Genomic DNA, 26,220 nt, shown 5'->3' on the forward strand with positions numbered 1-26,220 from the left:
ATTTGCTAGTATTCCCTCCATTATCCATTAGAGGGCAGTAGAGCAAAACAGCTTGTCTAACAGCTGTTCAAACTACAAGCAAACAGAAATTTATGCAGTGTTTAATTAACACTTACTCTTTGGTTCTGCTAGTATAGAGCTGCACTGTATTGTATGTTGCATTTGGCTTTTAGTACCATGCTCCACCGAGGACATGACAAAATATGAACAACAGCACCGACAGAAGAACATCCAGAACTGATTTATTAACAAGTGTCATTCATATTCAGCTCAGTGAGTGGAAAGTTGAAGCAACAGAAGGGCAATATGGCCCCAGAAGGACTAGGAAGTTTCACAGTCGGCCCAGCAATTGCTGGCAGAAATCAGTCATGTTCTCCAAATCATTCTCCCTTCATTACACTCTGCGCTTCATAGGGTGACACCCAACTGATTCATGGCATCCACTTCTCTCACCAGATGTAAGCATCACACAGATTAGAGGTATATTGAATGAAAGATGCAGCTATTTCCTAATGCCCACATTCTGTTAACGATGCCTTATGAGGAACGGCTAAGGGAGCTGGGCATGTTTAGCCTGGAGAAGAGGAGGTTAAGGGGTGATATGATAGCCATGTTCAAATATATAAAAGGATGTCACATAGAGGAGGGAGAAAGGTTGTTTTCTGCTGCTCCAGAGAAGCGGACACGGAGCAATGGTTCCAAACTACAAGAAAAAAGATTCCACCTAAACATTAGGAGGAACCTCCTGACAGTGAGAGCTGTTCGACAGTGGAATTTGCTGCCAAGGAGTGTGGTGGAGTCTCCTTCTTTGGAGGTCTTTAAGCAGAGGCTTGACAACCATATGTCAGGAGTGCTCTGATGGTGTTTCCTGCTTGGCAGGGGGTTGGACTCGATGGCCCTTGTGGTCTCTTCCAACTCTGTGATTCTATGATTCTATGATTCTATGTTGCATTTATTCCAAATTGAAAGAGTCCAATGCCTGCAAGTTCATGAGAAGCTGATGGCGGGCTTTTTGTTTCAATGTTTTTTTGTTGAGTACTTGGGAGTATATATGATTGAATATAGCAGTTTGGGAAATCTTGGGAGCCTTAATCTGGGGTACTGCCACATGATGCCCCTAGCTTAGATGGCTTTAAAATGTGATGAAACACATCATAGAATCAGAGTTGGAAGGGACCTGAGGGTCATCTAGTCCAACCCCCTGCAATGCAGGAATCTCAACTAAAGCATCCATGACAGATGGCCATCTAACATCTGCTTAAAACCCTCCAAGGAGAGTCTACAACCTCCTGAGGGAGACCGTTTCACTGTTGAACAGCTCTTACTGGCAGAAATTTCTTCCTAATAGCACAATGAGTTGGTGCCAACAGGACTCTACCCAAACCGAGAAACTAGGCAATATTGATGTGGTCAAGAATCCCAAGGTTTAGAATAGGTGACACCAACATGGTGCCCATGGGCCTTCCCTGGTACCAGAAGGCTTCTGTCTCCTCCAAGGTGAACTTTGGCCAATGGTTGCAAGGTGTGTTTTTGTGTTTGTGTGTTGCCTATGAGTTTCTCATTTGTAACTATAAGCAGATGTCCCTAAAGGGTAGCAACCGCCGGTTTAGAGAAATACAAATAGCTCAGTGCTGACAGAATGCCAAATCCGTTGAGGGAAATAAAAAAATGAAGGGGCAGGGGAGAGAATGTGTGTCCTAGAAAAGGGCATAGGTAGCTGGCACTGTGGACAAGGAAATTCCACACTGTAACTTTCTGTTTGTGATTAATCACTATTGACAAATGAAACCTGCAAAGACAAGACTGACCTTTCAGATTCAGATGTAGCAGGCCAGTAAATACCAGTTGCTGAAGGGTGAGAAAATACTAATGCCATCAGGCTGTTTGGGGGAACATTTGTTAGAAGCAAAATATGCTTGTCTAGATGGATTCTTGGTCTGAGGCAGCAGAACTTTCATTATGAGGTTACTAGCAGGGAGTGCCCAGCAATGTCTGGGAATTTTTGAAAATCAAAAAATATCATGATTTTAAAATGGATAGTGTAATTTGTGAGTCATGTCAAAAATCAGGCGAAGTCACATCTTGGTCCACCATCTTGAATCAAAATGATATTGGCACCCAAACAATAATGAAGACCTTGAGAACCTTCATGCCATGTTTGGTGATAATATCTCAGGAGATGGCCAATAAACAGGCATAGCTAACCCTAAGTCACATTTTAGTCTGCCATCTTGATTCAAAATGGTGCCTGGCACCCAACCATCGACATAGATTCCCACGCCAGGAACCCTTGTGCCAAGTTTGGCAACATTAGCTCATGAGGTAGCCAAGCTCATGCTAAAAAATGGGCAAAGTCACACCAAAGTGATGTTTTGGTACACTGTCTTGATTCAAAATGGCACCCAGCATCTAAATTTTGACAAGAACTGCCATCCCCACCTTGGGAATCCTTGTGTCGAGTTTGGTTATGATATTTCAAGAGGTGTCCGGGTGTATAGAAAACAAATGGACAAACCACTTTCCAAAATATATAGTAGATAACGGAACAGTTCCTAGACCTTCTATTCTTTAGCATATTTTGGATGCTTAATTGCTGTTTTTTTGAACAATGAAATTGTGAGAGAATCTTGCTGTTGACCAGTTCTGAGTACACTGATAACCATCTGCTTAATCTGCGCTTGGAGGTGGCAGCTGACTATGAACGTGGCAAGCAGCTGAGCCATAGTGAAGCCTACTCCCACTGTAGCTATAGCAATCTAGCTTCAGATGCAGGGACATTTGGACTCTGGGAATCACATTGTTTCCAATAATAATTTCCTGCAGATCTACAAAAATGGGCCCTGCTCCAAAAAAACAGCACAAATCAAATGCCAAGCCATGTGAATATATATCCAACTGTAGGTACACACGTTTAGGTTTCAGCAGCTGTGGACAGGCCAACTTCTCAGATTATAAAAGTTGCTGCTTTGGCATCTCAGAATACTGGCTTTTCAATCTCAACAGTGTAACTGCCCCATTTGTTCAAAATTCTACTTGGACCTTGCATGGTTGGTTGGTTGGTTGGTTGGTTGGTTGATTTATAAAAATACAAAACCCACACCTATGACTCTCCTGCTTTTCTAGATTCTTGAGTCCAGCCAGCTTTGCAAGGACCAAGTGGACTTTTGAACAGATATACATGCACATGCACACCACTCAGTCACATTCTGATCAACATACTTATTATATTCACTCCTTTTCCCAATTGCCCTTAAGATCTGATCTACATCTGCTGAAGAATGAGCACTCAGCACTCAGGTTACAATTGTGGGGTGTCCCCCTTCCAAAATGTAGCACCTTGAGGAGAAGATTCTTAAGTCTTAAAAATACGAACAGTTCCTAACGAAGTAGCACAGTCCTCTCTACCATCTCATTTCTACTTCTCTGTTACAGATGTAAAATAGGGTTAAGTCGCTGGAATATTCAGCCAAGCAAACGGGAAGGGAATGTGTCAGTTCAATGAAGCTTGAACCCTCTGTGCCAAAGAGGTACAGAAGTGTCAGCAGCTGCACTGCATTTCAAAGATCTCCATTTAAGCTCCTTCTGGTGAGCTCAAAGTTGGGGTGAAAATTGAGAAAACTACTTTTCTGGGGGAGGGGGAGCAAATCTGCTGTTTCTGTTCAATACCTATTTTGCTTTAGGTGCTGAGTGAACAGTGACACTGTGGTTATATGCAGTTAATGAAAACACACACACACACACAAATTAGCCAAATGCTCATTTTTATTATACACATTACAATGCATTTGCTACAGACTTTGCTAAAATTTACAAAAAAAGTAGGTTTCATAGTTTTTAAAAATAAACTTTTTTTTTCTTATAAATTCATAAATAGGTGACAATAAAACGTCAAAATTGACTATTGTACGCAAGCTTTGTTCCCTTGCCATCTTGCATTCCACCCCACCTGGTAAACACTGTGCTAGGAAAAGCAAGACAGTTGCCGGTGATCAGAAAGATGGGCTCTAGGCCTGTTCCCAGAAACCTTGATTATTACAAGCAATAAAACTTATTAAAAAATGCAGAACACTTCAGTTTACACCGGAGTTTTTCAAACCTTTAAAAGTCCTTTTTGGAATGAAGTGAATGAATTCAATATGAATCAGAACTTTCTCCCCACTATGTATGTAAGCCAGGCCTTTTTTATGGCTAGTGGAAGCTGCATGTCCCTGGGACATGAGATTTATTTTTTTTTAACCACACACCAACATCTGAGGCACTATTACAGAATAGGAAATGCCACTGACAACACAGAGCACATGAGGAACCTCCAAAGACCGTGTCAGTATTCATCACTAAATATTTCCCTAAAAACCACTTTCAAAAGTAGTGCAGGCATTATCTCTATCACATTCCAGACTGTGCCAACACCACAATCGCAGACTTGCATTTCCATCCCCATCCCTAATACGTGAATACCTTGTGCTAATACCTTGTGCTACCTTTCTACAGATTCTCAGGCTTAGTTGCCAAAAGCAACTAAGTGTGATAGACACACACACACAAGACAAATTTCGCTGCACTTAATAGGTATTGACACATCTCTGTATCTGCCCCCATGGATGGGCAAACAGCTGCAGGAAGGGCATGCTTCTGAGCAGAGATGGGAGAAAGAAAAGGTTTAACTTGTCCCTCCCTACTACTGCCCAAATCACTGTAAGTTATTTTAGTCGGTGTATGTAAACTGAACTCGAGATAGTATTTGGATTAACCTGCTCACATCAAAGTACTGATTCTCATAAAGATATGCAATTTCGGTACAGAAGAAGTTGTCCTTAAATGGGTGTTTTAACTTGGAACTGTTTAAATTGTATTGTTTATGGATAAATTTTGATGTATTGTTTTCGATATGGGCCAATGGCCGTAATAAATCAAACTAACTCCTTAAATCCCATTAATCTCAGCAGGACTTAAAGAGCTGCGGCCCAATACATATCACTTATTCCCCCCTGGCTATAAAAGCAATCCCAATCATGTATGCTTAGTAGGATCAATTGATTTCTATGGTACTTATTCCCCAATACACAAGTGTAGGATTGTAATCTTAGGCAGATTAGGGGCACTATGTTCTTCTATTACATCTCTTGTATCACTATGGATGGGGACTGGAGAACACACATCACAATGCAGTTGTACAAATAGAGCTAATTTGCACATGGGTCCCAATGAAGTAAAACTGTGTATGGAAGGCTGGACATGCATGCATGTCTTTCTTGTGAGATCTAAAAGTTTGGGAAGGTAGGGAATAGTTCTCTAAAACGTCCACTCCCGGCCCCCCGCCCCAGGCAGAGAGCTTAAAAACAAAAACTTCCCTACAGTTTTGTATACCACAGTACAAGCAACCAGATTTCATATACTGCAAAATTATTAGCATCACAATAAGAGTACTGTGACCAACAGCAATATATTAAGAGCATGCACGTGTCTCACTCATGCACTTTTTATTTTCTCAAAATACAATCAAAGCAGCTAAGATAGTGTATAAGCACCATAGGCAACCATAGTATCAAACCATTCCAGATTGTCTATTTACTATACCCTGTAAATTTCTTTCCTAGTTGTACAAATTAGAAGGGATTCAGGATCGCCGTGCAGTGAGGTAGAGAGCTTACACACTGGTCCTAAATACAGAGAGGTCCCATTCCATGTTATTTCCTGGTACCCAAATTTGGAACCAAGGGGAAAGTTTTCATCCACTAAATCACACCCATAATACCCAGCATGTTTTCCTTACACTTCTCAAGTTCCAGGTTTTCCACACTTCTGACAGCTCTGCCCATCTGAGCAATTCAAAAGTTGCCATCACCAAGTCCTTAATTCTGATGCTGCCACCTCCCTGTTTATTTTAAAAGTTGAGAATAAAAGCGCAAAGCAGAGCCATGACCGTTAACAGGGCCAGAAAAACGTCAGGGAGGAGCAGGAAGAGGGATGGAAAGGAAAGCAAACACAGATGTGAGAGCAAGGCAGAAGGCATTTACTTCTGCTGTCGCTGCCTAGATGATCGGTTTTAAAAGTAGGGAAAGAAGATTCAGAGAAACTGGTGCTTTATCTGGTATGACTCACCATTTTGTTCTGAAGCAAAGTTTGTATTTATTTAGACCACCAGGGTGACTTTGCACATTTGAAAAAGAGAACAGAATGGAAGAGAAAGTAGGAACAGCTCTGCCAATTCCTCTACCTCCTCTTTCCATGAGAAATGTGCAAGCTCCTCCTTCAACATTACAGAGTTAGTGAAAAGAGTAAAAAGTGTGACGTCTCTTCCTACACTTTTAGGTAATATACAAAGTCACTCTGGCTGGATGACTGATTGTATGTGTGATGTATTACCCACTATGGTGGCCAATATTTGCTGCCATGTACATTCTGTTAGCGCACCAGTACAAATGTTTGTCAGCACAAGCATTTCTGCTTGCCCAGTGGAAAAATTTCCCCTCTTCTCTTCCCATACACTGTCCTGGGGTTCTCCCAACCCACACAGGGCAAACTGAGAGGGAACAGGGAGGAGGAGACAGGGGAAAGCCCTTTTGTGGGGGTTCCACTAGTGTCTAATAAAGAATAATCCAATCTCGTACTGGGTCAATGATAAACATAACTAGGTGCAAATATCTATATATATGTCCAACATTACCTAATTTCAGATGTTTTGAAAAAACACAAAAGGAAGGCACTGTACTAAATTCACATCTTAGATTAACAAATATTTGCATAGATTATGCATTAAGATGGAAATTGTCAATAGGTTAGTAAGGCGGGCATCTAAAAAAAAAAAGAAGCTATGCCATTTGGAAAATATTTTTGTGGACAAGTACTATGCTTATAATGGTGAAATCCATAGCACTTATAAACTATATTTTTCTTGTTGTATAGCAAAATTTATATTTAATCTTGCAAGCCAGTAAAGGAAGAAAAAAAAGAACAACTACAAATAATTGTATTTTAAGGCTGATAGCTATTGCTATAAACAGAAAAGTTTTCAAAACTATGAGCTACTCTTTAAAAGTCTAGATTATGTTCCAACTACCAGGAAACAGTTTTCAGAGATTTAGGCCATAAACTCTCCTCACAGGCTACATAATCACACATTTAATGTACTCCCTTCTAATGCAAGGTTTAATGTACTCACTTCTAATGAAAGACTTCCAAGTTAATTCGGACACAAATAGAATTCTATTTTAGTAAGTGTTTGTACTTTATTTTTAAAAAGCTCTGCTACAAAAAGAATCCAATTATAAATGGTAAAAAGCATGTCTGGTGCTATCAACTGTGAAAGGTACATATGTGCTTAACTGGCCAGGCAGGTTTAGTACCAGCATTTTTTGTGCAGAAAACATGCCACAAAACACGCTTTCTGTGTAACAAATGTGGCACATCTGAAGCACCCAAACCCTAATTGAGAAGTGTCTTTAGTACAAATGATTATCTATTTAGTACCAGCATCAGAATCTTGTGTGTGCTCTATGTGCTGCTTCTAGCGATATCTGTGAAATCTGCCTATGCATCTACATTCTATGCTAAACTGATTTTGGCAAATGCATTTCCCTCTTCTATTGTTTTGTGTCTTTAGCATGCATCCGATCTAGCAATGTTGAATGATACAAGACAACTTCATTCACCTAAGGAAGTTGTACAATATTTTGAAAGAAAAAAATGGATTTAGGGCAAAGCAATTTGCAACTTATTTTTATATAACCTCTGACTGAACCAGACAAACTCCACAGATCATCTGCATGGTAGCTGAGGGCCAATGCACATGATCGGGGCCAGTGGCAAAACAACCAGAAGACTGCTCCTCCGCTGCCACTGCTAAAATAAAATGTGACTTAGCCCTGAGTCTTGAGGGAAAGAAAAGAAATCCTAGGAAGAAAAATGCATTTATTTGTAGCAAAGAATTCTTGTTTCCCAGTGTCCAAGATGGCTGATTCTTTCTATATTGTACTGGGAAGCTTCTTTTGAGAGATGCATTTTCTGCCTGATTAAAAGATTTCCTACACAATAAACCTGTGGGAACCAGCTATTGGTTGTACTAAAAAGACTGAGGAAAAACAAAGTGCTTAGTTTCTTTCCAGTGATAAGAGACTGCTTTGAATGTTTTCTCACCAAGTTCCCCCATTAAAAGACCAGACCCAATAGTCTAGGGATACAATCCTGAATACTACCCTGCAGTACATTCTGCCGTCTTCCATAGGATAGACGCCTAGGACAACTAGCACTACATGCCACTTGAGTACAAGACAAGGTCATAGTTGCCTCTGTATATGGATGCATATCTGTTCCCGCCTTCCCAACCACAGATAAGCCCCTATTACACATTCACCAATCCCCAAGTAGTCATTACCACCAACTCCACCATCTCCTGATAGGGCATCAGGTTTAAGCACTCTAGGAAGGGAGGGATCACACACAAAGAGTAGCTACTTAGCCATCCCATCTGCTGCAACCTCATTACCACTTTTTCAATGAAACACTCGCAAGAACACACCGATCCACAGTGATACAGGTAGCTTTGGCAGCTGCCAGTTGCTTGCACTATTCTGTTAACAGCTCATGCCCTTTTACTAGGCACTGGCTCCAAAGGGTGTCAGAACACTCTGTAAATACCAGATAGGTTCGTATTACTCTTTAAAGTTAGGTCTCAAATTTACCTATGTTAGTGAAGAAGCAACAAGCATTTGTTCATAACAAAAGCCAGCCCCTTCACAATGTTTGGTGAGCTACAGTACAGTACAATCTTATCTGTGTGACTAGCCTGGAGAAAGAACTCAACTTGTAGCAAATTCAGGGCTATTCAAGGGCTACAAGAGTAGGCTCACAAGGAACCCAATTTGGAAAAAGATCCATTGTATTCTGTTCATTCACTCTCAGGTGACATCAGAATACAGAATGTCAGACAACACTAACAGCTGAGTTCTGTGTATTCTCAACATACTTGCTATAAAATGTGCATAGATTGGAGGCAGCAGGTCGATTCTGAAACGTTTGGTGGTCCCAGAATAATGTCTTGAACTGGGAGCTTGTGACTACAATCTTGTGAGCAGAGTCTAACAGGATCCTGTTCACTTAAACCCTGGAAATCTTATACAGATCACACCCAGAATTTAGATTTAAGGATCAATTTCTAAAATCACCACCAACATCATCATCGTGGGAGCACCATCATGTCAGAATCCAGCCAAAGTGATCCTAAAGATGTAATGGCATCAGTTCATCAAAGAGTTAGCTGGAGGAGACCCTTACAGCCCTCAGGTGATTTGAGACCTGGCTATGATGTAAACTTTCCTGCACAACACAGGCACATCAGTTTAGGGCTTGGCCTAAAGGGGATGGATCCAAGCCCACTAGGCACAGTTGCTAATCAGCTTCTATTCATTTCAGTTATGCAACCGAAGTGCCTGGAGGACTGTACTCACAGTGTAGAAACATTTGTTTGATACCAACAATTAGTTAAGGTAATCACTGGAGTTTTCTGTAACTCCCAAATACAGTGATTAGTTACTGCTGGGCAATCAGTGCTTTTTAAATCTCTGGATGCAGTGGACCTGACGTCTCCTGGTATGAAGTCCTATTTAGAAGCAAAACTTATTGGTCACACCTCACACTGCATTTCTATGTAAAACATAGTTGTGAAAACTATCCCTAACAGAAAGTAAGGCCTCTTTATTTATTATATCTAACACACTTTATATAACACAAAGCCACTGCTCTCAAAACTACAAGCAAAAACACAACAGAACCCATTTTGGGTCCATCTTTGATCGGAAACAGTGGGATGAGCTTTTTAATTAAACAAATTTTACAGTCAGTTACTTTGTATGACAAAAACTGAAACAGACAGAAGGTGCCATATTTTTTATAGCTATGGGTGGATTTTCTGATTAATCATATTGATTTCTAAAAATGATCTGAGATACCACACTTATCCAGGTCTTCTCTCTTTAATGCTAATTGAAATAATCATAAATTGATTTTTTTTAAAAAATTATTCTCAATTTACAATATGCATTTTCCTAACACAATCAGGGACTTCTGAGCGTCCAGGTGCAGGGACCTGCTTTTCAGAGACTTTGTCCTTTGCTCTGAATTGAAGGCCTTTTAATAGGTACAATACATTAAGCACTGAAAAGCTGGCTTAACAGCTTGCAGATACTTTAGAGTTGAATCCAAAGAAAAGTGCACCGAAAGTTTACTTTCCACCCCCTCTTTCTTCTGACAGCCCCCCAGTCCCTGTTGTATGGAGTGGGATGTATCACGGGGGTGGGGGGAGAAAACTGAGAGGAAAGAGGAGATCCCTGAAAATCAGGTGGAGACACCTTCTGCAAGTGGGAAAGTCAGCTTCCTTTAGCCTCCATTGATGCATTTTTTCTCTGGTTTCAATCCTTTATTCATCCTATTTTAGTTTTAAGGTGCTAAAAAGAGGAAAAAAAATGTGGACAACATCTGCACATCTTAACTGCAGGAATAACTTTAACCTGAGACAAACATAAACTCTCCTTAAGTTAAATGTGCTGAGCAGAAACAGTCACATAGTTTCATTAATACATTGCAGACCTACAAAAAAAAATAAAAATTTTTTTTCTTACAGAAACGAGAAGATACCATTTGAAAGAACGTGCTGTGGCATTGACTAATAGTGGCAGGGGCAGGGGCATCCACAAGAGAACAGGCTCAATTATTTAAAAGGGTTGTCCTACAACTCACAAAATGTGTCCCACGTTGGGAGCTCCTGAGCCAATTTCTGACATGAGAGCAATTGCTTCATGATTTATAGGGGCTCCATAACATGGGTGGGCATTTAAGGAAAATTAGCAGGAATCACCTATACCTGATTGTGCAGTTTACAGACACTTATCAATTTCTTAATAAAACTGGCCCAGACAAACTCCACGTGGAGCTGATTTCATGGCACAAAAAATAAAACAACCTTAAATAATTTATGATTTGCAATTTCTTCCACAAATTTAATATCTAAAGTTAAATAGGAAGAAGCTCTAGCTGGATGACATCCTATGGAAAAAAATACTCCAGCAACAACATTAATGATCAGCATATGTAACTGAAACTAAGCTTCAATAAAAATGATTTGATGCACTTCAGCAATTAAAGAAGCAAATGGTAAAAAAACAAAAACATCATCTTTTCATAGGTATATGAATTTTAAATGAAATTAATAACACTGAATATTACAGGTACACAATGTTATCTCCAAGAAGGGGGCTATAAAAATGTGCAAAATAAATGATGAACAAACCTTAATATTGACATTACAATCCTAAGCCTATTTACTTGGAAGTGAGCCTGATGAATTTTCAAAGGCATTTACGTTCCAATAAGGTTCTGTTGAAATCAGTAGGACTTCCATTCAATGAAATGTTTTTAGGATCAAGTCTTCCAAGATGGAAATAAAGAAAATAAATTAGTGACCCATGTCTTCAGTTCAGTTCTGCTCATACTGGTTTCTCTGTTTGTCTGAAAAATGGGAGACAAAAAACTGTCCAGCTAGCTTTGCACCCACAGCATTAATCAACCCTCGCCACATGCTACATTTAATGTCTAGAAAAACCTATCTTCTATGGAGGTTCCTCATATTGAACAAATGTTAGCTGATTTGTCCTATATAGGAAACTTTCAAGTATTTCATACTTGAAACGTCCCTGCAGAGAAATTGAATGACACTGTGTGGTTTCTGATTCTTTGATTCTTGGAATGCTGAGAGTTTAAAAACAGAGGCAGTGTTAAGACTCACTGACATAAGAGCAGAAGTGTCTTCTTCTGTACAAGCTCCCATGTACAGGGATTTACAACAGGTAACACAGTAATTTCTTGTTCAGACAATTTCATACAAAGAGATCCCAGTGGCTTCTTTCTGTGCAACTTAACTTTCAAATTGCACAAGTTCCTCTGAAAAGAAGGTGGTAGAAACTGCTACAGAGTAACGGCCGTGGAAGGCTAACTTTTAGATCTACAAAAGAAAGCCCCTTCATATTGAAAATTATCCTGCAAATGTTAATGTCTAACCTACAAAAATATTGGGCTTGCAGGAAAAGGATACTGCTGCTTTGTTATGCAGCACGGTGTGTGTGTGTGTAATTATAAGGGAAGGACAGGTACCCTCGTAATTCCAGGAAGAGTTAGAGATAACATAACCTGCATCAGCAACCACACCCCCATCCTTCCACATCCTTGCTGTCAAGTTTGATGCTGTCTGTGTTTTGCTCACTGAACATGGGGCCTCCGTGCCTCATCATTAACTCTGTTGCCATCTTTACAAAAGCCTCCTCCACGTTGCTGGAGTCCTTTGCAGAAGTCTCTATGGCACAGGTGATGTCATAGTGCTCAGCCAGACTCTGAGCTTCCTCTAGCTGAACCTCCCGACGGTCACTTAGGTCAGACTTGTTTCCTGGCAGGAGAAAGTGGAATTGTTTACAGATTAATTTTGTAAATGCATCTCCTACGGTCAGGGAAAGTGTTCAGCCATGGGAGGGAGGGGAGAGACACAACAGCAGTGACTCGTGGAAGGGTGCTTGGAAAGCAGCAGGATCGCACAGGTGAAGGAAGTAGGCTGGAGATGAGATGCCACTTATCTTGGAGATGAGAAAGAGCAGGTGAAAGTAGAAGCTGACAGAAAGTCTGTGGAGGAAGGACGAAGAAATCCGAGCCACTATAGGTTTATAACATTTTGCACTCTGGATTGTGGATTTAAAATTTCATCCTGTTTTGATGCTTAGAAAGCATTCACCTTCAACATAGTTACTTTGTCTAATTAAAGGTTCTGTGCAGCCCACACACTATAAATTCCTATACTAACGTTCATTTTCCTTATTCTGTATTTCATTGGCAGTGTTTGGACATCACAGTAAACCATGGTTTGTCTTGATTGGAATGAGTCTAACCTCCACCCAGGCTCATGCATTCCCCAATCCCCTGTTAGGATTCCTGCTCCGTGTTGGGAATTCCATTCCACCCTTGCTGCAGATATGTGGGATTGTTACATGTCACATGTCTGCAGCAAGGGTGGAATGGAATTCCCAACATCCCCTCCTCTGGCGCAGCCACAAGGATAAGGCTGAAAGCTTTTGCTTCCACTTTTTATTAACTGCAGCTTATCATGTCATCCAAAGCCAGCTAACGGTGGTGAAGCTTAACTGGAGAAGGTGGAAACAAGCCAGTTTCAAACCATGAAACTGGCTTTTTCAAACAATCTGTAGTTGAGATTCACCACCAAGGATGTAACATTAAACTGTGGTTAAAATACAGCTTTTATCTCTGGAAGTAATATGATTCTGAATGTCTACCTACAGTGCCAGTTCTAGACAAACATTGTATGTATAAACTGCAATGAAGAGTAAAATATATCTGTAACAAAGTACATTTGGCATATTGGACATAAGCTATAGTTGTTTGTGCTATTCAGTTCAAAGCAGGGCTTTTTTTCAGGCAGAACTCAGTTCCAGTACCTCTCAGGTGGGCACCATGGCCATTATAAGAGAACAAAGGAGGCATTCATGGTGAGTTCCTCTTTTTCTAGAAAAACAGAACTGGCTTAAAGTATGTTGGAGCTTTACCATATATTATAAACTATAAGAGTCAAATCCCAGAGGACTCGAATGCTCAATAGTGCTTTGCTCAAATAATTCCTAGTATTTTAAAACGTATTTTTGAATTTGAAAAAGAATAAAGGCCATAGAATCCTAAACCAGTTTTTTCCAAGAGCAAACAAAAATGCATGATGTGGAAATGTGAACTGCAGTAGGAACCAAAGCCAAAGCTTTCCAAACTCTGAAAATATATGTCTCTTCATCTCCAAGATATCCAGGAAATAAAGAAAATATCTCTGCACTGGCTGCTATTGTCCTATTAAGTAGAAGCATAGCAATTTGTATTTCTAGCTCATTCCAAAATATACCCCACACTCACCAATCAGCAATTGTACTATGTTGGAACCTGCATATTTCCTCACATCCTCAATCCAGCGAGGAATAGACTGGAAAGAGCCTCTCTTGCTAATGTCATAGGCTAGAATAGCTCCATTGGCACTTCGATAGTAACTCTGGGTGATGGTCCGAAACCGTTCTTGACCAGCTGTGTCCCAGATCTGCAACTAAAAAAATAAAGAAGTTGTTAGGTCTTACAAGATATTGGTTGTATTTCTCAGGCGATATGCCTTATCTTAACGGGGGGGGGGGGGAGAGATATTTACTACAGAAGTGTACAGTTATTTTTTGTTTTAATAAAATTTTTAAACTTGAGAGGATAAATGGGTTAGGATCCCTTCCAGTCGGGATTCAGGCCTCATCATGGGACTGAAACTGCCTTGGTTGCACTGGTTGATGATCTCTGGCAGGCTAGGGACAAAGGTGAGAGCTGTTTCCTAGTTCTGCTGGATATCTCAGCGGCTTTTGACACCATCAACCATAACATCCTTCTGGACCGTCTAGAGGGGCTGGGAGCTGGGTACACTGTTATGCAGTGGTTCTGCTCCTTCCTCCTGGGCAGTGTTCAGAAAGTGGTGGGGGGGGGATGAGTGTTCAGACTCCTGGGCTCTCACTTGTAGGGTGTCTCAGGGTTCTGTCCTCTCCCCCATGCTTTTCAACATCTACATGCAGCCGCTGGGAGAGATCATCAGGGGGTTTGGACTGGGTGTTCATCAGTATGCGGATGATACCCAGCTCTACCTCTCTTTCAAATCAGAACCAGTGAATGCAGTGAAGGTACTGTATGAGTGTCTGGAGGCAGTTAGAGGATGGATGGCGGCTAACAGATTGAGGTTGAATCCTGACAAGACAGAATTACTGTTTTGGGGGGACAGGAGGTGGGCAGGTGTGGAGGACTCCCTGGTCCTGAATGGGGTAACTGTGCCCCTGAAGGACCAGGTGCGCAGCCTGAGAGTCATTTTGGACTCACAGCTGTCCAAGGAGGCACAGGTCAATTCTGTGTCCAGGGCAAGTGTCTACCAGCTCCATCTGGTACGCAGGTTGAGACCCTACCTGCCCGCAGACTGTCCCACCACAGTGGTGCATGCTCTAGTTGTCTCTTACTTGGACTACTGCAATGCACTCTACATGGGGCTACCTTTGAAGGTGACCCGGAAACTACAACTAATCCAGAATGCGGCAGCTAGACTGGTGATTGGGAGCGGCCGCCGAGACCACATAACACCAGTCTTGAAAGACCTACACTGGCTTCCAGTACGTTTCCAAGCACAATTCAAAGTGTTGGTGCTGGCCTTTAAAGCCCTAAATGGCCTCAGTCCAGTATATCTGAAGGAGCGTCTCTACCCCATTGTTCTGCCCGGACGCTGAGGTCCAGGGACGAGGGCCTTCTGGCAGCTCCCTCGCCGTGAGAAGCCAAGTTACAGGGAACCAGGCAGAGGGCTTTCTCGGTAGTGGCACCTGCCCTGTGGAATGCCCTCCCACCAGATATCAAAGAGAAAAATAACTACCAGACTTTTAGAAGACACCTGAAGGCAGCCCTGTTTAGGGAAGCTTTTAATGTTTAATAGACTACTGTATTTTAATATGTTGTTGGAAGCCGCCCAGAGTTGCTGGGGAAACCCAGCCAGATGGGCGGGGTATAAATATTAAAATATTATTATAATATTGGACCATGTCCTATATAGGAAACTTTCAAGTATTTCATATGAAATGTCCCTGTGGAGAATTTGTTTTAATAATATTTTTAAACATGAGATGAGAAATGGGTATATGTGGACCATGTCTACAGATCAGAAATCTCATTTCAATCTGCCACTGTGTTTTCAAACTCTGCACACATGGGCTGTCATTCTATTCAAACAGCTGCAGATTAGAGTTGTAGAGTTGGAAGGGATCCTTAGGGTCATCTAGTCCAACCCCCCTGCAATACAGGAATCTCAACTAACACATCCATGACAGATGCCCATCCAACATCTGCTTAAAAACGACCAAAAAAAGGAGAGTCCGCCACCTCCTGAGCAAATCCATTGCACTGTCAAACAGCTCTTACTGTCAAAATCTTATTCCTGAAATCTAGTTGGAATCTCCTTTCTTGTAACAATATTTTAGGTAACCTGCTTACAAGCTATATAGGTTTTTGTACACCAGTACTAGTACCTTGAACTTCGGCTGGTAGCTAATTGTAAGCTAATGCAATTTGTTCAAGAGTAGAGCAATAGGATGGGAATATTCTGTCCCAGTGAGCAGTGAAGTTGTCTCACTTTGCACAAGCTGCAGCTTCTTGGCAAGCCTTGAGGGCAGCCCCATATAGAGCACATTGCAGTAATCCAATCTGGAGGTTGCCAGCAAATGAATGACAGTGGTCAAGGTACCCTGGTTCTGAAATGGATGTAGTTGTCTTACCAACTAAAGCTGGTAAAAGGTACTCCTAGCCACTGAGGGACTGAGCCTCTAGTGACAGAGATAGATTGCATCCCCAGCTGCAAAACTGCTGCTTCGGGGGGACTACAACCCCATCCAAATAAGACAATACCCACAGTGTCTCCATCTTACTATCAAACAGTCAATTAATAGTATCAATTACTATCAATATTGGCCCTCTTCCAGCCCACCACGTGGTCCAGCCACTGGTCCTGGGCTTGCATAGTTTCTCCTGATTCCAATGTTACAGAGAAGCAGAGATGGGTATCATCAGTGAACTGATGACACCACACCCCAAATCTCCCAATGACCACCGCCAGCAGCTTCATTTAGACACTAAACAGCATTAGGGACATTACAAAAGATTAGATTTAACAAAACAAATATCAGATAGCCCTACAGAAGGTTCATTTAATAAAATAATTAAGAAATCAATGTCCTTACAAAATATTTCCATAAGCATCACGTGGGGTTTTTTTTATTCCTTGTTGTAAAATCAAGTGCTGAGCAAAGGTGAGCAAGCTACTGAAGTACACACTAATTTGAAAAGTATTTATGAATAGACATCTCTTCAGGGTCAAGTAACAAAAACTAGAGATGCCCCAAGCTCACACTTGACTTTGATGGGCAAATCTTGTAGCATCTGGGGTTGTACTAGCAGCCCCTGTAGTTTGCTTTCATGGACCTACTACAGCAGGCATAGGCAAACTCGGCCCTCCAACTGTTTTGGGACTACAACTCCCACCATCCTTCACTAACAGGACCAGTGGTCAGGGATGATGGGAATTGTAGTCTCAAAACAGCTGGAGGGCCGAGTTTGCCTATGCCTGTACTACAGCATGATTTGCTGTTCATAAGAACACAGCTATCTAGTGTCAAGCCACAAACTAACCAACCTTGTCAGGGTATTGCTTCAGGCATTTGCATGGGTAGAACAAAAAGATCTATTTTAGCATTCAAGATCAGGAAATCCTGCCAGATGCATGTGAAATAGAATGAGAGTTAAGTGTCAACATGGAGCAATCTGATAACTAGCTGCAATGATCCGCAAATTGACCTTCCTACCACAGTAACAGCTTTTTGCAGTTATCTGTTGATAAAACAAAGACTTAGAGGATGCAGAGAAGTCTTGTACAGTATTCTCTCAACTTGCCTCAAGGAAGTACTTCTCATGATGACACTGCACTTTCCCAGTTCAAAGCACAAAGTTACTGCTGTAAAGGTGCAGTTCTTTCCACAGCTAGTAGGCCACAGTAATTTGGTTTGCTGCCTAGAACATGATAATGTAAGTGCCAGCCACACTTCTGGATAATGATTGTAACATTGCTAAGCAAGCAATATAAATCCTTCTTCCCGCATGCCCAAACCATATCCTGAATCTAACCACTAGCACTCAACGTCCGAAGAGGAAACTAAAATGGGAACCAAAACTGACCAGTCTCCAGACAAAGGGTAGATAAATCCCATGTCAGTTCTTTTGTTTCATACACAAACTCAGTCTTGAGACATTAGCTGGATGGTCCAACAAAGCTAATAGAAGTTGGCAAGTCAGAATTCCAAAGTGACTCACAGGAGAGAGGCACTTCAGGCTCCTGCCCACCAAAGCAATTATGGGGTGGGAGAAGACAACAGAAATGACTCCCATCCTGATTAATACTATATGGGGTGGGGAGTTAACCTGCCCTTCCCATGCAGTAACCCCATTGCTTAAACATACTAGTGATAACAGCCGTGGGAAGGAGGAAGGCAGGGAGGTTTCAGGGGTAGTTGCAAAGCAAATGGTCATCACAGTGATGTCTGGGAGAACAGGGATGTGGGTGGATTGCTTCTTGTTATTTTCTTTGCTCTACAAACTATTTTGCCAATTTCCTCTCTCACATTCAGTTTTCACCCTCATTCTGTTCTGGAAGGTTGGGGGATGCTATATGTGTCATGTATTCAGTGAGACTGAAATGCATTGTGGTTAATTAACACATCAACCATCCCCCCAGTCTTCTGCAATTAAAAACACTATCCTGATTTACCTCTTAAAATAAATACCTTTAGTTTTTACTGAACAAAATAAAACTATGGTACCCCTGTAATCAAGAAGAATGCAAATGCAGCTTACAGTATTTTTCTCAGAACACAAATTCAAGCTTATGGAAGGTTTTCAAACTTGTAAAAAACTGCCCATTTGACAATGGTTTTATGCGAGGAGTAAGCAGTCACAGAGATAAGACATTGGTCCCATTTTATCTTCCTGCAACAGGGTCAAAGCTCCACATATGGGAAAGCTCATTTAAACCAAGCCAAGTACTGAACACCGCTAAGGAAGTCTGAAATGTCATTTGAATTTCTCAAATGTAAGACTGTCCAAAATTAGTTCAAAATACCAAAAAAAACCTGTGTACCATCTACTAGTGGGATCTAAAGGCAGACTATGTGTATCTAGTTTCTTCTACAGTAATGTGTAACTGCCAATCACAGGAAATTTATTTTTATTTCATGCCACATGTAAGAAGCCTTCTCTAGCTTTTCAGCTGGCACTGCTCTACTCCAAGAGCCCTTCAGAGAGACACCTGGTACTAGGTGGAGTCCCAGGAAGGAAAATATTTGCAATTCATGTGTGTGTTTGGCATAGAAACTTGACCAAGCTTCAGTCTCAGAGGAAAAATGTTTCAACAGCCTTTTTGCTTGGGGAAAAAGGAAAAAAGAGACTAAAAATATAAATGTATATTTAGATAAAAATAAAAATAAACCTTGGGGGCGTTAATTAATGGTATCCTCTTCCAAGACATAAGGTAAAGTAAAACTACCATGTTTATTAACGCTTTTCATCCACCCCAGCAGCTTACATAGCCTATATTTAAAAGTAGATACATCTACCACACAGGAAATCATGTAGGTCTCTCTCTCTCTCTCTCACATACTACAGCACAGAAGGGAAGCTGTGGCCCTCGAAATGTTGGTGGATTCCACTTCCCATAATCCCTGACTATTGATCACGCTGGCTGGGGTTGAAAGGAGTTGGAGTCAAGTAACATCTAAAGGGCCACAGCTTCCCCACCCCTGAGCTACAGCCTGACAATGTTAGTTAATATTCCAAGGTTGTATCTGATGAAGTTGTACTGATAGTGCAAAGAGTATCTTGAGTTTTAATCCTGGTACGGATGCACTCTGCACTGCACAGTCATAGCAATGTCTATGGTAATGAGCATTTGCCTTTGGGAAAACAGTATCGCTCTGCTATTTGTTTCGAAACCAAGATGGCATCTGGAAAAGCATTCTATTTACGTTGCTAGTACTTTGGACAGTTTTCTAAGCCACTTTAGAAAGATGAGTCATATGATAAAGCAGTTGCGCAACAAGTCTGTTGACATTTGTTGCAAGCCTATTCTTAAACCTGTTTAGCACCGTTTGAAGCACTTTTCCAAACCAGCTTAGAAAATCCTGGTGTGATGCTGAAGAAAAGGATACAGTCATAACACCAAACATATCTGAGGCTCTCTCCTATTACTTATATGCACTGTGCATTCTAGGTACTGTACATGTCACATTGTGGACAGGGAGATTCAAAAATGGTTTTTAGTGTGATCCTTTAGCTTCCATTTCTCAGTCAAAAAGGGGAAAATGGCATTTGCTGTGAGGTCTAACAACGTAAGAGGCACAAATAGCCTAAAGATATGTCAATTTTTTAGAAAGGTACTGTGTTAGCATGATTTTAAAAGGACATTACACAGGCAAAAACAAAACCTTAGGGCTGCATGAGGCTGAAATCACGTTTAAACTGACTTGCCAGTCCCTGTGTGTGCAGCAGCATTAGTATGTAAACACAGCAAACACATAGGCTATGGATCCTAAGTCTGTGTGTAGCAACAGAAAAAAAGAAAGAAAAGAAAAAGCTTACAGTATTACAGCACAAGCCTTTGTAGTTAGCAGGACTCAACAGATGTGTGACGTGGACTGTTGGGAGCTTTATGGCTTAAAACCAAGTTAACTAGGTGATAACAGAACACACCCTGACAATTAGAGCACTGTGTACCATATCCTGTACATTTTATTATTGCCACTGATGTGATGGTGATTTTGAACAGTTTATGTAACATCCTTTTGAAGTTTCCTTTAGGTATGCTCCAACTGAGGTTATCCTGGAGCTTCCTCATAAATAACCTTGGAAGTATTTCCAATCCACAAGCAATTGCGGAAAGGTATATAACATTCCCAAAGGGATTTCCATACAAGGTTATGTATACAAATACGGTTTGAAATGCACAGGGAACATTTTTTTGCAGAGCACTTTTGTACATAGCACTTTTCAATTGTATATCCCTTTTTACAATATTATATGCCCACTCAATTGCTTCACTCTGAGGAACTGGCACTGTTACAAGTGCCACATAATCCTTGTTCAACACTTGTAAGAAGTTGATCTTTCATTGTGGTAGCCACCCACACTTGGAGCTCCCTGCCTACTCACACGAGGCAGGTGCCTTCACTATACTCTTTCCGGGGCTTCCTACAAACATTTTTATATAGGCAAGCCAATACAGACATAAGAAGGTTGACATGTGTTTTAATATCTTATTGTTGATTTTTTAAAAAAAGTTTTAAATACTTGTTTTTAACTGATTTTTTACTGATGATTTTATTGTTGTTGTAAACTGCTCTTAGGATTTAGTACAATCAACTGATCTATAAATATTTTGAAATAATCAGACTTTGCACAAAACAGGAGTTACTATCTGTACTAGCAGCACATCCAGATAGGCAGTTTCCCAAGTGGTGTGCATCAATGTTCTCTACATTCCTCTGCCACAATAGGAAGTGGCCTAAGAAAATTCACTGTATATACATGACAACAGCAAGCACCTGAGAAGCGCATCCTTGACACAAAATGGATTAAAATCATTCCTGCAGTATGCTCTTTAGATCAACCAGCAGTGTGGGCCTGGGAAGACATTGTGCATCCAACTCTGTACAGTGGTACCTTAGTTCTCAAACACATTGGTACTCAAATGCCTTGGTTCCCAAACACCGAAAACCCGGAAGTGTCCTGTTTTTCAAACATTTTTCGGAAGCCGAACATCTGATGCAGTTGTCAGCTTTTGTTTCCGGGGCACCTGCACCAATCAGAAGCCGCACCTTGGTTTTCGAACGTTTCGGAAGTCAAATGGACTTCTGGAACGGATTAAGTTCAAGAACCAAGGTACCAATGTATGTGTGTTATCGCACGAAGTGCACACAGTCCAAACTTTCTGAGCTACCACACCTGATGCCCTTACCTGTTGATGGGGGGGGGGGGCAAAGTTTGTTTCTTTGAAATTAGTATAGTGCCTTTAGGGTAAAGTTCTAGCACAAACCCTTCAGGAAAGTCTGTTGGCAATGAATTCAGTGCACCAGGAGGAGGACAGAGAGGTCTGGTGCCACTAAGCCCGCCTTCCCTCACACCTGTTACCTGCCTGGCTAGTGGGGGTGGGAGGAGCAAGAAGCCCCTTCCCTTGCAAACTGGGGCGGGGGGGGGTCGTGGCGAGAGGCAGGCCAGCCCCCCCCCTCTTGCTTGTCACCCTCCCTCCTCTCACACTCGGTCCAACCCCCACCTTGACCCGCTTGCCCTGGATCTCCAGGCTCTTCATGGTGAAGTCCACGCCGATGGTGCTGCCCTGCCTCTCGGCGAAGGCCCCGGTCTTGAAGCGCTGCACCAGGCACGTCTTGCCCACGCTGGCGTCGCCGATCAGCACCAGCTTGAAGAGGAAGTCGTAGCGCTCCTCCGGGTCCGGCCCGGGGGGCGCTCCTGCCACGGGGGGACCCGGCATGGCGGCAGCGGCGGAGGCGGCGGCGCTGCTGGCGCTGGGGCACCTCTTGCCGCTGCTTCCTTTGGCCTCCTCAGCTCCACAGCGGCGGGGAGCTCGGCGGCGCCGGGCCCGGCCTAGCGCTGAGCTCGCCGCCCCTTGAGCGCCTGTCTGGGCCGCGACTGCGACCGCCTCAGCATCGTCCCCGGCCCCGCCAGACCGGGTGACTGGGCATGCGCAGTGGGAGCCGCAAGCTCTTCCTCATGCATTTGCCAGGAAGGGCGGGCGAGAAGGAGGGAAGCGTCGCCTCAGGTGGCGGCAGGCGGGACGAGGGGCGGGGAAACTCCGACCTGCCTTCACACTTCGCGCTGAGGAAGGACCGGCGCAGGCAGCGCAGGGATATCCCAGCCCGAAGCCGCGAGGGGAAGCTGCCGTCCAAGAGGGGTCCCGCCTCAAATTTTAGGAAAAGAAAGACGCTTCCCTTAAACTGAGGGCGGGCGGGCGGGCGGGCGGGAGGATTTGCCTACCACGTGTACGGAACCTTAAGAACACGTGTATGTGCTTAGCAGAGCCTCCCAACCATTGGGCAGGGTGAGGCTGCTGGCTTAGGCGGTACCCCGTGAATTTTGGCCGAAATTGTGTAAGGTCTTGCAATGCCTGCAAGCAGAACACTGGAGGAAGAGATGCCAGTGGAACGAATGGGCTCTACCAGTTTTTTAAAAAATTAAAAACAAACAAACCCAGATCCACCTTCCTTGTGGTCTGGCCTTTGCTGGGCAGCCTCGTTAGTCCTTTGGATAGCTACGTGTGAACAAGCTCTTTTAAAAAGTCCCCCCCCCCCCATAAGGCAGTTCTGTTGATGTTTCCTCTGAAGACCCACTGAAAGTGTACATAGTCTATGTTACATAGGGATGCAGATTTAGTCTGAAATCCAATAATTTGCTTAGAGGTTAAGTCCCATTGGTATAGGTTTGCACTGTTGATCTCAGAAACAATTGGCTCTGGAAAACAACATGAGGCCAATTTCCATCTTCCTCATTGCTGCCCTTGTCAAAACAGAGAAGGAAAGGCAGGAGGGAATCAACTATGATAGCTGGAGATGGTCTCTTGACTTGCCATGTACGAAGAATGGTAGAATATTTTGTGAGGGCTATTTAGGTAAGTATGCTTTCCTTCTGATGGTAAGTAGTCCCATGGGTTGGGGGACCACACTTTTTCCACTGTAAAGTTCAGTGAAGTCATAGGGTGATATTCCAGGACTCTGTACATTGTTATTTAGAAAAGAAGTTAGCCCTTTCTATGGCAGTAAGAATTGTGCCCTGGGAAATATCCCATGTTTGTGGAGTGGGTTCGTTTTCCCTGCTTTAATCCTTCTTGTGCTGGAGAATAAACGGTATAAAACAGCACCTAAATATGCTACCTTAGGCTGTATCTTTTCCCCTCATAATAAAATCACTACTTATACTGTTATAGCCTAAGGCAAACCCATAGCTTGTGGCAGCCTAATACTATTCCACATAATCCAGCTTCATTTAGTATTCCTGAACACTCAAATGAGTATGCCATGCTACTCCTCGCCAGCCCCAGATGCTGGTGTGTACACACGACATTTTATTATGGAATCAGTGGAGATGGTACTTGTTTTTTTCTATGCAGTCCACACAAGTTCATATTTTTTGCTCCTGAAAAGTACTTTATGAGAAACTGGTTTCATTCAGAAAATAAAAGCTCATTGAGATTGATTCTGCATTCTTCTGCAGTATGTCCATTTGAAAACAGGTGTAGGCAGTGCTATTTTTCTAGAAAAAGAAGTGCTGGAACTCACCATGAATGCCTACTTCTTTTTCTTAGAATGGCAATGGCACCCACCTGAGAGGTGTTGGAACTCACCTGAGAGGTTCTGGAACCCACCTGAGGTGCCAGACTGAGTTCTGGTGAGTTCCCTCTGAGAATAAGTTCTGGGTGTAGGTGTTGTTCCTAGCAATGGAGGGGTGTAACTGTATCTGCCCAGTTACATATGTTTGTACATATACCAAGGTTGCAATCACTACTTCCTTCTTCATTTACCTGGGGCATGGGCATGGAGAAAAAGGCATGGATAACCTAATGAAGGTGTTTCAAATAACCACACCTATCTTTGTGGATGGTGGCATCTAAAATAAATCTAGACTGAAAGCATGTTGAGAGCTTTTCAGCATGTTGAGAGCCAGTGTGGTGTAGTGGTTAAGAGCGGTAGTCTGGTAATCTGGGGAACCAGGTTTGCATCTCCGCTCCTCCACATGCAGCTGCTGGGTGACCTTGGGCCAGTCACACTTCTTTGAAGTCTCTCAGCCCCACTCACCTCACAGAGTGTCTGTTGTAGGGGAGGAAGGGAAAAGGAGAATGTTAGCCGCTTTGAGACTCCTTAAAGGGAGTGAAAGGTGGGATATCAAATCCAAACTCCTCCTCCTCCTCCAAGCATGAATGATTCTGGATTAAGGAAAGGTACATTTTTGTGATAAAAAATAGGTTAGTGTATATACAACTGCATACACATGATACATTTAAATTTCATAACTTCCCTCCAAAAAATCCTGGAAACTGTAGTTTAAGTCTCACAGAGCTATAATTCCCAACACCCTTAACAAACTATAATACAGGATTCTTTGGTGAAAGTCACACGGTTTCATGTTGTTTAAATTCCCTGTGTTATAGGTCCTGCTCCCAATATGTGTCTACTTTATCCAGCAGATCTTCAAGCTTGGTTAAAAAGCCAGCTACGAAACACACTGGTGAGTCAAGAAAACAAGTTTGTTAATGAGGAAATAAAATACTAATAGTGGTATGCAGTAAATTGTGCTGTTAGTTTGCATTTTGCTGATAAAATTATCAATGTCCTAACCTATGATACAATAGATTTTCAGGATGAGATGGTACTAGGGCTGCCAATCTTTTTCTTTTAGGTAACAACATGATGTAGTTCATTGGAAAACTAAATAGATTGCTTTCATGTCAGTGATTTTAGAACTATGGACTGCATTAATCACTACTTGTGGATCAAAACAAAGGTTTGCAGCTTTCCCCTAGCATTAACTGCTTCTGCTGCTGTTCATGATAAATGTGCTGCTGTTTCCTCTGAAAGTAAACACAGCTAAGGTACAGCAATATTTGCTAATATAGTAAACACAGAATATAGTAAACATCAGATTTTGATTTACTCCTTAGCAATTATCTGCAGGATTACAAACATTGTCAAAAAATGTCCTTGGGCTGTACCCAACTAAGTAGTTCCATTTAGCACAAGGACCTAAGGCTGCAAAAGGGGACTTCCCCTTCCCTCTCCTCTTACTACCTCCCCCAGTCTGTTCTTGGGGTTACCCCAACCCTCTGGTGCAGATCTGGGGATGGCAGGAGGGGGGATGGAGGAGAGGAGAGGAATGAAAAGTTCTGTTGCATAAATACAACACTCTGTGCTAACAAAACTACCATACTTTGTTGGATACTGCCCCTTATTTCCCAAGCATGAGTTCAATTTCATGTTAGCATCTGCCTAAGTAGCTGCCTAAGTAGCTGATATTGTTATTTGTAGATGAGCAGTGGGGATTTTGTTATTGTTCTTTGAAAGCAGTTCACCACCATACCATATAATGATGTTTTTAAAATTCCCCTCTGTTTCAAACTCCTTTGGGTGGTCCACTGTGAAACAGTGACATATAAGAGACAGTGTGGTATTGTGGTTAGAGGGTTGGACTGGAATATGGGAAACCAGGGTTCAAATTTCCACTCAGATAAGGCATATTAAAACAATAGTTGTCCTGATCCAGATGTACAAGCAGAAAGAGGTAAATGCACACAAATCTCTCCTATTTTACTTTGATTAGTATGACTCATTACGTAAGCATGGAGGTAAGGGGGAGGCAACAGATATCAGTGAGTTCAATTTCCTCTTTTCTGAGCTTCTGTTTGGGGATCGGAATCAGCAAGGCTAGCATTTTCTTAGCTAAGAGATGGACAATTCCTGCCTTGCTCTTCTTGTGGTTCTCAGCAATGGTATTGCAGAATCTTGAGTTCTGATAGCATAC

The 26,220-nt window shown here is 42.2% G+C and overlaps 1 protein-coding gene and 1 long non-coding RNA gene across 2 annotated transcripts in view; one reads left to right on the top strand and one right to left on the bottom strand.

Annotated features, from left to right (window-relative positions):
* Nucleotides 1-7,609: 7,609 nt before the first annotated feature.
* RAB43 (RAB43, member RAS oncogene family) lies at nucleotides 7,610-23,036 on the bottom strand. Its single transcript, XM_081850593.1, has 3 exons — nucleotides 21,968-23,036; nucleotides 13,951-14,134; nucleotides 7,610-12,433 (listed from the first exon to the last, which is right to left on the bottom strand). Exons 1-3 carry the CDS (start codon nucleotides 22,181-22,183, stop codon nucleotides 12,186-12,188), a joined length of 648 nt encoding a protein of 215 aa, XP_081706719.1. The 5' UTR covers nucleotides 22,184-23,036; the 3' UTR covers nucleotides 7,610-12,185.
* Nucleotides 23,037-23,048: 12 nt separating this feature from the next.
* Nucleotides 23,049-26,220, top strand: part of LOC309335527 — a 37,669-nt gene continuing 34,497 nt past the window's right edge. The window contains exons 1-2 of the long non-coding RNA XR_014153560.1: nucleotides 23,049-23,317; nucleotides 24,854-24,930. This is a non-coding gene — a long non-coding RNA (uncharacterized lncRNA). The remainder of the gene's footprint in view (nucleotides 23,318-24,853; nucleotides 24,931-26,220) is intronic.

Source organism: Podarcis erhardii (assembly GCF_964252035.2).
Source record: "Podarcis erhardii genome assembly, chromosome: 2".
In the NCBI taxonomy this organism is placed as follows: domain Eukaryota; kingdom Metazoa; phylum Chordata; class Lepidosauria; order Squamata; family Lacertidae; genus Podarcis; species Podarcis erhardii.

Bases quoted from the DNA above. Each gene is read 5' to 3' on its own strand.
- RAB43 (XM_081850593.1), bottom strand. From the start codon at position 22,183: ATGCCGGGTCCCCCCGTGGCAGGAGCGCCCCCCGGGCCGGACCCGGAG. The intron at 14,135-21,967 runs GTGGGGGTTGGA...TTATTTTTTTAG, and splicing joins TCCAGGGCAAGCGGGTCAAG to TTGCAGATCTGGGACACAGC. The intron at 12,434-13,950 runs GTGAGTGTGGGG...TTCTCCTGCCAG, and splicing joins CATAGTACAATTGCTGATTG to GAAACAAGTCTGACCTAAGT.